Source organism: Gallus gallus, chromosome 3, assembly GCF_016699485.2.
Source record: "Gallus gallus isolate bGalGal1 chromosome 3, bGalGal1.mat.broiler.GRCg7b, whole genome shotgun sequence".
Taxonomy (NCBI): domain Eukaryota; kingdom Metazoa; phylum Chordata; class Aves; order Galliformes; family Phasianidae; genus Gallus; species Gallus gallus.
Window position 1 is genome coordinate 4,018,568 of NC_052534.1, and position 17,788 is coordinate 4,036,355.

At 42.0% G+C, this 17,788-nt stretch overlaps 1 protein-coding gene and 1 long non-coding RNA gene across 2 annotated transcripts in view; one reads left to right on the forward strand and one right to left on the reverse strand.

The window, feature by feature from the left end:
- CFAP61 (cilia and flagella associated protein 61) overlaps positions 1 to 17,788 on the reverse strand; it is a 91,574-nt gene that overhangs the window by 8,934 nt on the left and 64,852 nt on the right. The window contains exons 18-24 of the mRNA XM_046939341.1: positions 16,453 to 16,551; positions 14,718 to 14,886; positions 13,461 to 13,635; positions 9,932 to 10,224; positions 5,599 to 5,926; positions 4,811 to 4,902; positions 1,467 to 1,672 (exon numbers count right to left, since the gene is read on the reverse strand). Coding sequence (XP_046795297.1) covers positions 1,467 to 1,672; positions 4,811 to 4,902; positions 5,599 to 5,926; positions 9,932 to 10,224; positions 13,461 to 13,635; positions 14,718 to 14,886; positions 16,453 to 16,551 — 1,362 coding nt within the window. The remainder of the gene's footprint in view (positions 1 to 1,466; positions 1,673 to 4,810; positions 4,903 to 5,598; positions 5,927 to 9,931; positions 10,225 to 13,460; positions 13,636 to 14,717; positions 14,887 to 16,452; positions 16,552 to 17,788) is intronic.
- On the forward strand, positions 1,669 to 16,552 carry LOC112532214. Its single transcript, XR_003074658.2, has 2 exons — positions 1,669 to 5,224; positions 8,543 to 16,552. It is a non-coding gene; the product is annotated as an uncharacterized LOC112532214 (long non-coding RNA).

Sequence of the window (17,788 nt, forward strand, 5' to 3'; positions counted from 1 at the left end):
AAGAAATGAGGAAATAGGAACCATTTACAGTGAAGAGAGGTGGCAGGGATAGGGCTGTAAAACATCAGCTCACCCAGCCCCGGTGCCACACCACATCCTTTTCAGGGGAGCTGGCCCTTTGAGCCGACAGCTGATACCACTGTTCTCAAAACACAGCATACAAACCAATCCTTTGTCATTAAGTGAAAGGCTTGATAGGATTCCCTCCCTCCCCCTGCTTCAGCAGACATTCTCGTTTCTCTGTCCTCAGCCACATACAATGCCTTATCCATATTCTGGCAGAGCTTTTTGACACTGAACCAGCAGAAGGGCAAAGCCTAGAGAAAGAGGCACGGGAATTTTGAGGCTCCTGTGTCAAGGTGCCAGGTTCTTCATTCCTACGGAGGCATGGAGCTATCAGCACGATCAATGCAACGTAAGCCTTCTGAGGAGTTTGATTCCAATCTACAAATTTCCACGTTCTTTGGATTAGCAGAGTGCTGTGATCATGCTTTTTTTTTTTTTCTTGGACCACAACACATCCTTGACATCATAACTAAACGTTACCTAAATAATATTGTCCAGTCTGAAAATCGTAGTGCCTTTCTTCATATCAGCTGTAACCAAACCAAGCCCAGAGACTTTTCAGGCAGCTTTTGATCCGTTTTGTATCACGATGAAAATTTCCTGTTTGGTTTTCTCCCTCTAAAGCAGTTTCTGGCATGCAGTGCTTCACTTTTCTGTCTGATAATTCATGCTCCCAAGTCAACACTTGGGAGGGATTTTTTTTTTTTTCCAAATGAAAATCAGAATAAGATGCATCAGCAGGTTCTCTACCACCTACTTCAATTACATGCTCAAAGAACTTTATCACATGAATGAAAGTTTTTTTTTGCCAAACCTGAACTCAGAAGCACTGATTTTATCTAAGGCATAAGGGATAAACCAAGTTTGAGTTTTCAGGCTGTGTACCTTTTAAGGTATGAAATTCTGCAGAAGTAGCAGAAGATTAAAGTTGAGAGGCAAGCTAAAGAGTGTGACTGAGATCATATGTGATTTAGAACCTCCCTGGAAACCTTTGGCTTAAAAATGTGGTGTAAAGTCATTAATACACTGACTTTGGAAAGTGACTTCTGAATATGAGCTCTTAAGAAATTAATCAATTAATTAAAGAAAAAAGATTCTTCAAACTCAGCTTAATGAGTTAAGCCTGCTGACTATGCTGAGCAAAAGTTACAGCGATACTGAAACGTTCTTTCAGGTGAAAGCTGCTCAAGGAAACCACTGCTCATTTTCTAATGAGCACACAGTTCTTTCTAGGGAGGTCTTCAGGACTTGCATCACCGCTGATGGTTTAACCAAATAATTGAGAAGATTTTAAAGAATCTATATTGAGTTCCAAGGGAAAATATCTAGAAGATAAAGCATAGTAAAAGAAAACTACGATTCATTCAGAAGTTTTATGCACAGTGCTAAATTTGTCTTACCTGTAAAGGTCTGCAATCTGCCCTTCATTCCAGCGATAAGACAGATCATTAAGAAGACGCTCGTGCTGTCCGTACAGGCAAATATAGTTGGAAGCAGGAAAGGGCTCCTTTGAAAAGCAGGTGATGCTATCCACCATACTGTATTTGTTGATGTGCATTCTGAAGTAATTCCCATCTCTTGCTTTTCCAGTTACAATCTCTGTTCCCTGGAACAGGACATAAAAGGAAAGCTGGAGAGATGGAGTTAACACCTGGCCTGGCATATGCCCAGGACCAGCTACTGTCTTCTGTTATTTGCCATTTCTCCAAATCCACAAACCTTTTAAACCAAGAATATCCATTCCTTGTAACACAGTTTATACAACAAGGTGCCATGCTTTGGACACAAAGATTTTCTGTGTGGTTTAGACCTTGGTTAACTGCATAGAAACTGTGAAGCATACAACTGAGAGGACAGCACAGGCTTTGGCTGCCCATGCCTGTGTGGCATTTGGGGCACCTAAGGATATCTGGGGACATTCCAACCACACTGGCAGTTATGACACAGGACACGTGGAAGACTTGTGACCTTATAGAGCAGCAGCTGGAGGTCAGGAGGGGCAACACTTAGATGCATCTGTTTAGCCAACCGAATGGAACCCTGTTCATCCTCATTTATTATATGGTGCCTGTATGATTGCATACACATGGCTTATCATAACTTAGTCTAAGATATCATCTTAATGACTACAGAACACACTGTTATACTCTCTCCAGATTTAAAAGTATATCGACATATATGTTTGTATAGAAGTAGTATATGTGCAGAGTCCACATTTATGGCACACTGTGGGAGCTCGATGACTGCAGTTGATAGTAACACATGAATCAGTTAGAAGCTAGTTTCAATGTCATACACAATGTTATCACATACCAATCAAACATTCTGGGCTTTGTAGAGAAGTGCTTGAGTAGTCCAAGGTGTGATGCATTGAAACAGTCTGCCAGGAACAAAATTACCACTGAGATAGACTCTGTCCAGTTCTAAAACAGAACTTAAAATGTTATAGATGGCCACCCACTAGATGGTTGTATGCAGCTGCAGGAGGCAGGGCTCCATCTCTTCAGGCCTTTCCTGTACACTTCCTGCTTCTGTTTGGAGTTGTTTTCAGTGACTCCTTCTTGCTAATTTAGAGGGCTGCTGACTGATGCTAACAGTATCACTATAATAGTGGCACTGAGTGACAGTTTATGGGCATGGTGGTGATGGGCTGGCGGTTGGACTGGGTGACCTTAGAGGTCTTTTCCAACCTTAGTGATTCTATGATATTGTCAATAAAGAATAGTAGTGTGGGATGGTTATGCTCAAACAGTAGCATTCAGTTTCAGCTAATTAAATCAATTACTTAATAAAAGACAAAAATGTAAAACTGTGTCTCAGACCAAACATTGCTGTGGGATGATCAAATAGCTTGAGGCTATTTTCTAATGCTGTATTCACGTTTCAGTTTTATACATCTTTAAAACCTGTTGCTAGGCTGCAGTAACCTTTGTTATTTCCGTATCTCTCAGCCAATCCATTTCACTAGCTTCTCTTACTACTTTCCTAGGAAATTATTTTAGCATTTGCATGAAGGAGTAGCTTTAAAGGCATTCCATTTTCAGACAACAGGAAATTGAAGGAACAGCTCGTCACATTCTAGCAGTTTGGTGTGACAAAATCAATGTTTCCTCTCTCTAGTAGTTCTGTTTGCCTCCTAATACGAGCTGCTTTGGACAGCTCATCCTGGATCTGCAAAGCTGGAAAACAAAGTGAGCCATGCTTTGATCTCCACCCCCTCAACCACCCAAAAGCATGGATTTCTTTATAAAATATTTATTTCTGTGGACCACTGCTATCTAAGTTTTAAAATGAACATCAGCCTGGTCTTCCAAAAGACGCTCTACATTATCTACAAGAATGGCCTTGGTGTGGAAATCCCTGAGGAAAAAGGTATCTGTATGAAATGGAAGCTTGACTGCGTGCATGGCCCTTTCTCGTTTTAAAATACATGAATCTAGACTTCTTGTTTTGTAAGTAGATTCCCCAGTAAGAGAAGCATTTGTGTCACAGGAGAATCTCCTGTGTAACTTAGGTATGTCAAACTGCTTCCCTCTTTTTCTGCTCAGAGAACGAAGACTCTCATTGTAGCACTGTCTGTTTTCTAGCAGCAAAGTACAGAGCATCCCTTCTGGAAATCAGTGGAGTTCCACCGATAGACTGAGATGTTTCGTCATCTGTATGCACTCATGGCATCTTACTGCAGGGAGGAAAGAGTGAGAATGATAGCATATTTCAGTGATGCTCATGCTATTCTATCTCCTTTTTATAAAAATTATGCATCTCTTGAGAAAGCCAAATATCTGAAAGGATGGAAATGAACATCTAAGAGGTTCAGCTTTTGTGCTGTTCAACAGCTGTTCACCTGATTTATATGATACACCCTGGCTTAGCAGGCTAAATTTGTTCGTATGCAAATATCACCACTACCTTGATACATGTTAACTATATACTAAGAACTTCAGAAGCAATGTATTCCATCAAGAAAAATCAAAGAGAGAAAAAAAAAAGCCATCCTGTTGTGGATGCCCCATCCCCGGAGGCATTCAAGGCCAGGCTGGATGTGGCTCTGGGCAGCCTGGTCTGGTGGTTGGCGACCCTGCACATAGCAGGGGGTTGAAATTAGATGATCATTGTGGTCCTTTTCAACCCGGGCCATTCTATGGTTCTATGATTCTACGAAAAAGGCAGCGCTGAAACAACACAAACATTGTAGCATCCCAACAGTGTGCTGAGAGAAATGGGTCTGGAGCCAGATGGGCTCCATACTGAGCCACCACTTCTGACAAAGGTGTCAAGGAGTTGAGCTGCAGTGCCACATCAGGGAGCTGTCTGAATCTGAACTGCTCCAAATAGTAAGAAAGAGCTCAGAGCATCAAGGCTCAATGCCTATTTCTGCCTTCAAGGACCAATAAACCCTTAGGTTTTGGTTGATTTCATGGCAAAAGAAGTAAGAACTGCAGTAAAATTGATCAGATATTCATATTCTGCATCTAAAACATCTACGCTGAAATAAATACCATTTACATTGAAATAAATTAATAATTAAATTAAATAATCACAGATTGTGGTTTGTTACATTACAGACTTTACTGATGACTCCCAGCTCCAGAAGGTCTCTAAATACATACTTAAGCCCATCCTTACTCTATTTATTTTTAATATACATGGTACCTTATGCATGTTCCTGAATAGGAGCATTTTTCCAACAGAGGTGAAAGGAAAAAAAAAAAAAAGGAAGGAAAAGGTAAATAACGTAACTTACATGATCAGACAGTGCAAGTACTAAGTCCAAGCGGATGGGGACTTCTGGTTTGGAAATGTGCAAGTAATTATAGCCTCTGGGAAGAACACCTCCTGCCATAAATGAAAAGATGAGGTTTACTCAGTTGTAAACAAAACCAAAGTATTTCTCACCCTCCATCTCCTATCTGTATATTTTAACTAAGTGGCAAAAGAGGAGAAATTATCTGGTTTCGTGGCTTCACGTTCTGTAGTACTGTCACACATATTGGTGCAGCAGCCACACCTTGAGAAGTTCTGATCATGACTGCAATATAAATGAAAGCATAGCTTTGTGTATTATTAGAAAAAAAACCTTCAGCATAAGTTTTTTGTTCTTTTTTTTCCCTCCTGAACTCCTAGATGAGACTATGGAGCTAAAGACAGATGAAGAATGGTGAGTATTGGGGTGTATTTAATATTTAATATACAATTCTTGTAAATAATTCATCCCACTGTGATACCTCTCAATAGACAGCATCAGTCATTTTTTCAGGACGCTGCTGTTCCCCTCACTTGAAAATAGTCTAGCATGGATTAGGCAAAGCTTTGAAATGTCTTGAGCTAGGTGATGACAAGGAGAAACGGATCCTTCCATGAATGGAGGCAGAATTACTCCCTGATGTCACCTCTCCACCAACCATACAGGGAGCGTTGATGACTTCACTGCCATTAGGTGGCTACTGAAGTGAAATGGACCTACCTGCACCACGTAACAGCAAAAAGACCAAAGAGGGTATGAAAGTATGACTGAACTCCATTTCCACATACCTTGAATTTTACACCCCTTATACATGGGGATGAGGCCATCCATGCCTTCTGGTGGCTCCGAAAAGAGCTGAGGGGTTGGATCAAAGAGACTCAACATAGATGCAGCAAGTTCAAAGCCAATCTCCTTTGAATTGAAGTTGCTGTGTGTCCATTCATCTGCATAATATCTCCTGGAGTACTTTGTTAAAGGACCTGCAGCCCTGATACTGACATCATTAGTGCGGAATTCAGTATCAATCACAAGCTTTCCATCAAAAACAAGGCAAGCATCATTAATTGCCTTAAAGGTTTCATAATCCACTCTCTTGTAGGCAAAGCTGAAAAATGCCTAAGAAGAAATGTAAGCAAGAACAGGTTATTAAGCATTAGTTACCGACCAATTTCATAAATAAAAATCTATGCTTCATTCTGAATTTTGTTTTAGAAAACAAGAGCATGAAATACAGTTTGATGTTATATAGACAGATAAATCATCTGATCCAATATTTATAGCTACTAGGAGGAAAGCTATAAACACGGGATTAGAAGGGGAGAATTACTAAACCAGACTCATCTACTTCTGGTTAAGTAGATGAATTTTACTTTAAAAACTCTAATATTACCTATGTCAAATAGCTGAAGTGGATGTGCACATTTTAGATTTGAATTCTTTATAAAGTTGTTTTTCTTCTTTCAAATGCTGAAGCTAAATTGAAAAACTAAGTAATAGAAAGAGTACAGCATACTTTGTATTTTAGCAGGATAACCGTATATTACAAATGTTTTTCAAACTGTTGTGCCTAACTGTTTACCAGCAAACTATGCTGCCATGGCTACTGGCACAGAGACATTCGATGAAATTGAAAGATACAACATTCAGATTGTTCAGAAGAGATGTCGTGCTCATCCAAAATATTGAATTGAAGCCAGTGGAAGCAGTGGAGGCCAAGAAGACTGTGAGAGGTACCAGGAGACTGAGTATTTACATTGAAAGGAAAGCATTCACATTTATTATACTTCGGATTTTGGAGAGTGCATTCAAACTCTGCCAGGACCAAAACACATCTCTTAACTATTCCAGACCTGGATAATGCTTGCTTTAGGAGGCAGATTGCTCTGCACATCCTTACTGCACGCAGATATATGGCACAGGTGTGGATGGACATCAGACAGACCCATCGATCAGCCGGGGCAGCCCAGAGAAGACTGTGTTTAAATTAAATCCTTGGTCCATTTGGCAGGCCATTTCTGAAGCTGGTCATAAACATAGCTGATGGATATTCAGCACATTTTAGTTTGTGGAACGAAAAGAGGCACGACTTCCATTCTTTGTAAACACCAGCTCGCTGTCCTACTGCTCAGCTTATAGAACTGGCCCTGAGGTAGGGATTTATCCAGAGCAGCAGCTACCGAGGCCGTGAGCTCGCCTTCCCCACAGGAGATTTCAAGGGCATTGAAAGAAAATAGCCCTAAATCCCTAAATTCCTCCTCTAGGTCTCAAAAAAAAAAAAAAAAAAAAAAAAAAAAAAAAAAAAAAAAGCTAGTGATAATTCCCTCCTTTTGTCCTCCTGTGGCATCTGCCTACACTCTCTCCTGGGACGCCAGTGAGCAGATGAGCCCTCCAGTCCCCAAAATGGGAGCTGAGGCAGCACTGCTATGTCAGGCAGCACAAAGCAGGCATGCTGGAAGCAGTCTCATCTGAGGCGTGAGGTGCTGGCATGGAGCAGATGTGCACGCAGCACGTCCTGCAAAATGTACTGGATGCCCAAGGAGCTGCTTTGAAACCCAACGCGGGGCGAGAGGGAAGGCTGCGGGGTGTGCTAGCCCTCCCCTCCCGGCTGCACGTTCTGCCCAGGCTCTGTGCATTACTAACAGCAGGTTTCAAACCCAGCTAGAATTGTGCACAACTGCTGGAGCAGAAGGAATGAGGTGCAGGGAAGCAGGGCTGGGTCACTGCAGCTGGAGCTGGGGCACGAGTCCAAACCAAGCTCTACCCCATGCCTCCACCTCTGGCACAAAGCATCGGAGACCACAGAAGTGCAAGAAGCTGCAAGCAGGTCTTCACAGGTGGCTCTTACAAAGGATAAACCGATAGCTGGCTGGACCCCAAAATAGTACAAAAGAAGGGCAGAGAGTGGGTATTGAGGGTTAAAAGTGGTAAGAATGACAAGATACGCTTTAAACAAGATCAGATGGTCTGCAAAGGGAACAGATGAAGACTGACCGTCTTGTTGCTGCAATATATATTGTGGAGCTCCAGAGCCTTTAAAAGGAGCTTTCCCCTTCATCAGTGCCCTCAGCTTTTAAAATGATTACACGACAACAAATGCTCCTGTCCACCACCAAGAAATATTACTGCACAAGCTGAGAAAAGGGTGAAAGAAGTCATCAGATGAGCGTGCGTTACCTTACTGCCTTCATCTTGAACAGCTTGGGATATACGTCAGAGTAGGCAGCATCAGTAATCTGTCTGCTGCTTATAGGCAGCCTCAGGGAGGCTGCAGTTGTGACCCAGGTAAAGGTATTGCCCAATTAGACCACCAAGGAGCTGTGGACTGAATGCAAGCATCAGATGCTCATGGCTGGGAGGAAAGGCACAGGAGTGGGAAGCCAAGAATCACAGAATCATTAAGGTCAGAAAAAAACACTACAGTCGTCTAGTCCAACCCATCCCCATCATGCCCACTAAGCCACTGGTGAGGCAGGCAGCAGCAGAGGAGCCACAGGCTCTGTACTTTTTTATATATAAACCAGGTAATGAGCACTGCATAGTTAATGCCTAACTATCTAGTAGATCCCAAAGCAAGGAAGCTCTGCCCGGTGTCCTGCCTGCTGACACGGAGGGGAGGGAGGGGACTGCTGCAGCCTCCAGGCTGGGAGCCATCTGTCAGCCTGAGAGGGGAGGGAGGGAGGGGGGCTGCTGCCTTCAGGAAAGAGATTTTCTCCTGTTGTTTTTCTCCTGCAGGACCCAACAAATTAAGACCCTAAGAACTGCCAATCAACAGTTGCTATTGGCTCAAATCCCAAAAGGTCCAGCGCGGCTGTAGGGCCGATTCCTGCACAGCCTGCTTCCCGTGGAGGCTGCTCTGGGCCTCCCATCCTCCTCAGAGCTCGTCCTTCCAGGTGGCTGGGAGCCTCGCAAGGCAGCTGAGCTGGATTTGCAGAACAGAGAGACCCTGGTGTCAGAAGGGACTGCACACTCCTCATCTTTGAGGCTATGAAGGATAAGCAAGGGGCACAAGAGAGCAAGAGAAAATGGGAGTCTTGAAGAAATGGCACAGGCCACGTGGGAAAGGTGGTGGAGAAGAGGTATGGGTTTGTGAATGGATATTAAAGTTACAAGAACCAGATTCACATCTCCATGGAAGAATAAAAATAGAGGGATTTTAGGGAAGGAAGGGACAAAATGAAGTGCTCCATATGAGGGCAAAGAAAAGGAATGTCACTGCAGACATGGTGACCAAAGCCAGGTGACAGCCAGTGGATGAAAGTCTTCTGCAAGATCTTTACCTCCTTCAGGAAGGGCTTAGCTATCTCCACGTTGAAAAGAAAAGGACTGGGAAAAAAAGCAAACCTACAGTGTGTGGCTATCCAGCTCAGATGAGCTGGCTGGGAGCAGCACGTGGTGCTTCCTTCTCAGATCTACAGCCCTTGCTGCACAGAGGAGCAGCCAGTGCAGCAAGGATGCCCTGCAAGGGCCATAGGGCTTCCCATGGACACACATTTTGAAATGACTCTACCAGAAGCTCGCTCACACAGATGAGCCCAGTGATGAAAACCAGCACTAGCTTCCCCATTAGGAAAGGTCCCATATCTCACAGGAGCACCATATGTGTGAGTGTGTGTGTGACTTACCTAGATATGCTATCAATACTGTAGATGAACAAAAATGCAATCAGCAATGCAGAGGGAGAAAAATCTGTTTAAAACGTACTTTAATAGATACGTAGTAGGCCTCTGTCCTAACATTCTTGGCTGCTAGTATGACTTGATGAAATCTTAAACCTATGCACATAACTATAGACAGGAGTTACTGTACGCATTTAAATAATAAAAGGATTGATGTAGAATAAAAGGAATGATGTAGAAAATGAATTAAGAGCATTTGTCACTCAACAGCAAGCAACTATTGGTGAGTCGGCTGACTAAAACGCATTTAAATCCAAATCAGTCGGGGAATTAACAGTAGTATTATTTGGAGTTTTGCACAAAACAATCCTTCAGACTAACAACTGAACGTTAATTCTTCTGGAGACAGTGAGAAAATAGATAAACCGGCAAGGGACTATCAGGATTTGACGGCCTTTGTCTTAAAAAGCAGACCGAAGGAAATGCAATGAAAGCATATACTTACTGAGCACTGCAATTGGAACGGTTTTGTATTAGTAGAGAAAGCAGCGCATGTGATGAGGTCTGGGTCGTCGCCTTTGCTCCACTCTGCCAGGATACTGTCACAATAAACAGCCACGCCAGCCTCTGACAGTGCCTCCTGAACAGCACTTTCGATTTCGGTGTTGTTAAGGCAAGTAACGTTTGAGCTGAGTGGAGGCTGCACGAGATGGATGCGAGAACCATCGATTCCCAGAGATAAGAAGGTTTCTATCGTGGTGTAAATGTCAATTGTATTCCCATAGACGATGACGTTCCCTAAGGGGAAAAAAAAGGGGGGGAAATTTCTAAGATGTACAATGAAAACCTTATTAGTGTAACTCAGATGATAATAACATGAAATTGCTCTCTTTGACCCTCTTATTTCTCTGATGCTATGAAGCAAACAATGTTACCTAGCAACAGTAGCTAAGATAATTTAGTGAAGAATCTGTACAAAACATCCCACAAAGTAGACAAGTACTTAACACAGAAGTATGACATTCATTCTGACCCTGTAATTTGAAATTATACTGATTGAAAATCCTCTGGGGCCAAAAAATAAAAGAAAAAGAAAAAAAAAAGAAAAAAGCCACCACATTTTATTTTGTCCTCCTCTTCCTCCTCAATTTTGCTTATATTCAGAGCACTCACTGGGCAGGCAGAGGAGCAGGAGCAAATTAAATACACTGTACAGAAAAAAAAGGTAGAGGAACTGGGAAAGAGCAAGTTGGAGGAGACAAGATGCTGTGCAGCGCAGGAGATTGCTGGCACTGTTGCTTCCTTTTGCAAGAGCTCAGTCTGCAGACAAGGGACCTGGCATACACTGGAGCACCCGTGTGCTTTATCTAAGGATGCTTAATATAAAACACGTAACTATTCCTCTGAGCAGGGCCTGAAAACTGCTCCTTTCCTCCCTGCTCCCTCTGTCCCTTGCTCTGAAGAGAAAGCATCTTTCTGCCCTCTGATTCACTCTGCCTTCCAGTAATCCATGCGAAATACCACAGCTCTTGCAGGATGGACTGAGAATTCCTTCCCCGGTGGGAATGAGAAGTGCTTACCAAAAGCCCAGCCTAGCAAAGGGTTACTCTGACTAAAGTATGTGAGCCTGGCCAGCACAGAGAACATCACCATTTGGCAGAGCCGCTCTCTTCGGAGAGAAGTTTGGTGATTGCATTACATGTTGGCATTTCTGCATAGACGAGATCAAGACTCAAGCCCAGCATTTCTCAAGGAAAATTAAAATTCTGTTTTATATGGTAATATTAAATACAATTACATTACATTAAGGAAAGCAATGTTCCTTTGCTGACCTCTTGTAAATCAACAATTTGCAGTTTCTGCTTATGGCAATATGAGGGGCTTTTTAGATTACAGCACTGGTAGTCTAGGAACTACCGATATTCATTATGGACTGAAATTATGTTCGCTGGACAGATAGCGATTCCTCAGGATGCTTTTATTATTTAACTACATGAAAATGTATCTATCTGTGAGTAAACATAATCATCTTCCACGGAAAAAAGCAGCCATAAATAAAGATCGTTAGTGTGGTTTTAGCATTTATCTCTCGAATGTCAGAGTTGTGCTGCAGAGCAGGCTCATTCATTTTCCACAAGTGCAAGCCCAACATTTCGGTGATCCCAGGGTGACCCAAATCTTTTTAGTTTGCAGAAGCTAAAGAAGAAAACGTTACGTTAGCTAAAGCATCGGCAGCTCTGGCTGTTGATTCGAACGCTGGAATTTTAATGTGATAGTATTCCTACAAACATGCTTTTAATAAGGCAGTAAACTATGTTTAGGTAAAGAGGAAAAATAATTGCTCCATTTTGGGCCATTAAAGCAGTTTTGTTTCTTTCTTTACTCCCATCCTACTTTTTATTTTCATGGAAAGTGCAGCGCTAATAGGAGATGAATTTCAATTAGTTACAATTACAGTTCTAATAGGTTACACGCATGAGGCAGCTGGGTTTCGTCAGAGAAGCCACAGCCCCAGGACTAGGGCTGGTGCTCACCCTGCTGCAGCCCCAGGCAGCAGGAGCCACCAGGCACCTCTCTGCTCCCATGTGGAGGAGCCCACGGTGGAAGGAAGGTGGAAGTGCCGTGGAGACTCCAAACTGCTTTCGGTAGAAGTAACAGATGGGTGAGAGGAGGACGCAGCAAGAGAAGGGTATATGGAAAGAAGCCGCAGCTATCCAGCAGCCCTCCAGATGCTGGGTGGGTTTAGCGCATTGCTAAAGGCAGGAGAGTGCCTGGTTAAGATATCCACCTTCACATCACACCAAAAGCCAGCAGCAGTGCTGAAATTATTCATACTAATTTAGTATTAGTAAAGGTGCCTTGGTCCCAAAAGAGATGAAGTGCCAGACGTCCCTTTGGCCTGAACAGCGATCGTCCCACTTTCCTTGCATCCCAGATGTTGGTTCCTTCTATTTCTGGCAACACACGGTTTTATATGAAGGATGAGTGGTAACAAATAGGGAAAACTGACCACCTCATCTGTTTCTACAAACGCAGCTGTGCCTGTCAGCTGGACACCACGGAAAGCCACACAGACTGCTCTGTTCACATGCTTGGGGCCGGGAAGCTGTCTGAAGAAAACGTGAGCTGAGACATCACGATGTTTACTGTCTCCTGTCCTGATCACAGCAAGACTGGGAAGGTGATAAAGAAACCTCTAGTATCTTAAGAACTTCTTTACAAGTCTGCCAAGCAGGACATGAACGTAACAGACCACAGCAATCAGCTATCCATTTCCATTAGCCTACTCTCTGCTGAGGAAGCCAGTTCAGCTCCGTTTTCAGGAAACTCCTGGTTTTGTTTTCAAGAACTTTCCTGCTCTGAACTCTTCCCTGACTCCAGGCTGGCACCAAGAAGACATGGTGGGTGAATTCATTCACTGTTTGATCTCCTTTCTGCTGTAGAAAGGATTTAACTTGGAATTCTGGATGTCTGTAGGTATTTCCTACAGCATGCACATTCGGTGAGTATATGACCAGTGTGCACAGATACAATGCACAAAAATGTCACCTTAAGGGTTAAAAAGATAATACAGAGAGACTGCAGTTCTATGTGAAAAGCTGTAAACTGACGTCATGGAACACAAAGATGACAGAAAAGGAAAAAAAAAAAGCCCATCTCCTAATTTAGACCTGTTTTCTTTGTGTTATGCCTCAAATCTAAATGTTCATCTATAAGAGAAAAACACACTCACTAATTAAATTATTATTTAATTGTCTAATTAATGACTCCAGCCAGCTTTGCATTTGGGACTCATTTTGTTTTATATAATAATTACAGATGATTAATCTATCTCAAGCTTTTTTTTTTTTTCCTAGATAAATATGCTGAGTATCAAAAATGACAACAAATTGTAAATTAATCTGGAAAACAAAGCACAGCAGATGAAAGACTTTGTTCTAATTAATTGAGCATCAATTATACCATGGAGTCAAGGAAACAATGAGCCTGAAGAATATTTCTGCAAGTGTGTGTGTGTTTACCAAAGCCCTTACCTTCTGAGTTGATAAAATTTTCCTTCAGCCATTCCATTGCCTTTAAGCAGTCCTGATCATCATTGAGAGTAAAATGATTGGAAGGGATTTTCCCTGTGTATCTCTGTGGCCATTTACTGATATCATCTCTATTAGTTGTGAGTTCGCTGGTATGTGATCCAGTGGGGGACAGGACCTGGAACAAATGGGTGAATGAACAGATATGTATGACATATATCTTCAACTACTATTAAGATTTTTTTTTTGTTTTTTTAATCACCTCTGTGTAATAAAAAAGAAACTACATGATAAAAATAATTCCTTTATTTTATTATTATTATTTTTTTTTTTGGTAGAGCTTGAAGGTAAGAATAGATGCTATTTTCTTCTTGAAGGCAGATAGAAGCTAAGTCTTCCCTCGCTTCCCTTATCTCTTCCTCTACTGTAGTTATTTCCTGCAACTTACGTTACAATTCAGGGTTGCATCTGAACATCTTTTTTTCTAGGAGCACTTAAACAATCACAATTACACTTACAGTACAAAAACTGGAAGCAGCTATCTAGTACAGGGAGGTCTGATTGGACAGGAAGACCGAGCACTTGATTCCACTCTGCATAGCTTCACATTACACACACTACTCAGAGACCTGTGCTGCTGCTGTAAGCTAGGGGAATGGCAACATTGCTTCAGTTGCCATCAAGGCAAAAACAAAGAACCTCAGCTGGAAAATTGGTCCTTTTCTCCTCTGTCCTCCCACATACTGTGAGACTCCACTGAGTATCATAGGGCAACCTGACCTCACCTGAAACTTTACCACGTGCTACAGTAATACATAGCACCATGTACATGCCTAGGCATGCTCATCATGTGAATCAAGTAATTAATTTGAAAATAAATTTCTTCCATTGCCAAAATTAGGTCAAATGGTGTTGCACCAGCTGGAGTTAAGTCTCAGTGGCTGGGGCCACATGTCAATTGGATCAACTCTTCAGCAGGTTTGCTGGTCACAGTGGCAAAAATACTGGCAGCTTTGCTTAACATCTGATCCTCAGGTGATCCATTGCTGGTAGAAAATGTTGTAAAACCCCCCTCTCCTCTGCTCCAGGCTCTAGAGCTGCACGAAGCAGCACAACCTGCTGTTTGCAGGCTGCACACATATCAGTTATACAATTGTTAAGGAGTATTCTACTCCTTTGCTAATTGCAGAAACCCCATTTGCTGTTAAAAAAAAAAAGAAGAAGACCAAGATATTATTTTTTCACTCTGTACCATCTCACCTGATAGCTCAGTCCTGTGCAGAGAACAAGGTAGTCATACGGTACTCTCCTCTCCTTGGAAACAACTACATATTTGGCAGAGCGATTTATGCCAGTCATTTTACCAACCACAACGTTAACCCAGGAACAAAGTGACATCTGTGCATAATCTTCATCATTAAAACAGTGGCTGTGAAGAAAGAATATCTGTAAGTGACATTTCAGCAGCTGACAGCAGGCATTAATTAGACATCTGGTGAGTTAGCCAAAGTCCCCTAGTGGTTCAAGTCTGTTCTCTTGCTGTGAGTTTACTGCAGCCTATAGTAAAAGATTAGTCATTATGAAATACTCAGTTACAAATTGACAACTTTTTGCTAAAACCAAATAATCCCTCCCAGTGCTGGGCCATATAACCACATAATTTAAAAATGAAGCCAGAAAGAAAAAGCTTTCCTCGGCTTGCTTTTTATTTGCAGGTTGATGCATGGAGGAGACTTCTGCACCTGCAAAGAAAATGTCTTAACAATCTAATTTTTTTTTGTCTGATACAAGATTCCTTTTTACTATTTCATGCGACTGAATTCCTCTGCAAAATTAAGTGAATATTAACAGAAGCAGAGGAGAAATTATCATATTGGCTATCCAAAGTAAACAAAATTAGTGGGCATAGGAGAGAAAGAGAGAGAGAAGTAGTGCAGGCGTGAAAAATAGGAATCTTCACTAAGAGAGCTCCAGAAAGAGAAACACCACCACCGATGTATTTTGCTACTGGTACAAGGATATAGATTCTAACACACTAGAACTGACCGCTACACATTAATTGCTGTTAATGAGCTCCCAAAACTGTCCTAGAGGATGACAACAATAACAAGTAGGGGGAAAAAAAAAAGTCGTTGTTGTGGCCTGAAGAATTTTAGAACTGAATGTTCGGGCTTTCTGAGGTGCTCTGCATCCTCTGTACTCATAAATACCAGAGGGAAATAAAGAACGGAAGACACCCACTGTCAATTCTAAACTGTAATCATGCAGAAATCTATAAATAAAATGGACATCAAGGAGAGATTAGGGTTTTCAAAAGCACCTTTATAATTGAGGTGCACAGCTCCCGGGAGACTGACACTCCAAAATCACAGGGATGCTTTCAAAAACCATACCCTGCAGAGTTCCATTTTCACTCTTAATCTGCTTTCAGATTTTAACAGCTAATTCTGGCGAGGCAGCCATGAACAGCGACCTTCCATCAGGGTGAATATTTTGTTATTACAAGTCTCTTCTTACAGTATACTTAGGACAAAGTGCCCATGCTTTTGTGTGAGTATATAATCCCTTCATTTCCTGGACCTGTACTTAAAAACACCCCTTTCTACAACAGAAAAATTAATTCCCCAACTATTTATCAAAAAATTCCTTGATAGGGCAAAATGCAGAATATGGTAAGACGGTTTTAAACAGGTCAACGTCACACTCTTTTCAGGTCTTTGTAGACATTTCTGGTTTAAGGTTCAGCAAGTAGGCAATTAGTTGTTTTGCCATTTAAAGAGCTGGCTGTTCAGGGCATTACTGAAGTTGCCACTTTATTAATACTTTGAGACACCTCCCTTGTAATAGTAATATTGAACTCATTTACAGGCCGTATGGACACAGTGGATTATTCTGAGACTATGCATGTGTTTCTAGACAAAATTTAGGACCAGTTCACAGAAAATTACAAAGTGTCATGTTGAAGTTATTGAAGTTTTTATATATTAAATCAAACCTGTTAATTAAAAATCTTCTATGCTTGGATCCTGGTAGGTCTTTTCCTGGAAGGCCGTGAGTTGAAATCAAGGTCAGGTTGTTGAATTTCAGGTGTGGACTGTGGAAAGAGAAACAAAATGCCACAGTAAAACCAGCACGAGTTTGCTGAGGGTTCTGCTTGGTACAGCTGTAACACGATTGCACTTTAACATATAGCAGTGTTGACAGATAACTGATTCTCCCCATCCATCCTTGTGGCTTTATCTGAGGTGTAGCACAACGTTGTCTCAGTCCTGACACACGTATTTAAATTATTTCATGTAACTAACAAACTCTCTTCTAAGACCTTATGCAGGACTAAACTTCCCTGACTACAGTAGTTATTGCAAGACCACCAAGTCTGTGCTCAAATGCCAGAATATGGTGTCCCAGAAACAAAACATACCAGACTGACTCAAATCGTGTCCCTCCTTGCACACGTTTTGTTAGGGAACAAGTAGGAAAAGCCTTGTCAACAACCACAGTGTTAACCATGCTGTGGTGCACGGTGTCTGATGCTGTGCCATGAGGCTGTAGGGAAGGGGCTGTGATTCTGTGATGCTATTTAAGTGTCCTCAGTGGTCCCAGATGATGCAGAAACAACATTTTTGAATCATAGAATCATAAAGGTTGGAAAAGAAGACTATGATCTGCCTCAACAGCCTCACTTCTGTTGAGCACCCAAACTTTCAAATAGATACAGCTGAATGCCACTCTGAGATAACTGGGTTGTTCCTGACTGCCTGCAGACTTCTGTCCCTCCTCATCAGCTTTACTGACTCGTACAGGACAAGAATAGGGCCCTTGCCACTTCCATTTTCCTCTGCCTTCCCTCTAAACACACCTGCTCAGGAAGCCCCTTGCTCTTCACCTCACACCTGAACCCAAGGAAAATAGGCGATGGGTAAACTAAACTTTCAATAAAGAAAAATGAGATCTATTGCTGGTGAGCATCACTAATTCCAAACGTTTTGCTTAATAGGAAATGCTTTGGAACCCTGCAGAAGTCCAGGCAAGAAGCACTTAAAAACCCCATAAAAGTCATGATGCAAACCTGCAGTTACTCAGACATCTGGTAAGAAAGTCTGTGCCGTGATCATTTTTATGTCATTTATTGAGTATGTGCTACGAGACGTTAATTTAATCCTTTAGGAGGATACAGAAAGTAACTTCTTTACACAGGCCAGGTACAAAGTGCTTTGCCACTTGGCTAACATTCACACGTCTTTGGACAGCCAAACAAGAATCCCCACCATAGTTTCATTAACACCAGAGGGTGGGGGGGTGGGAGCAAGACTGACAGTATGTTGAACTAA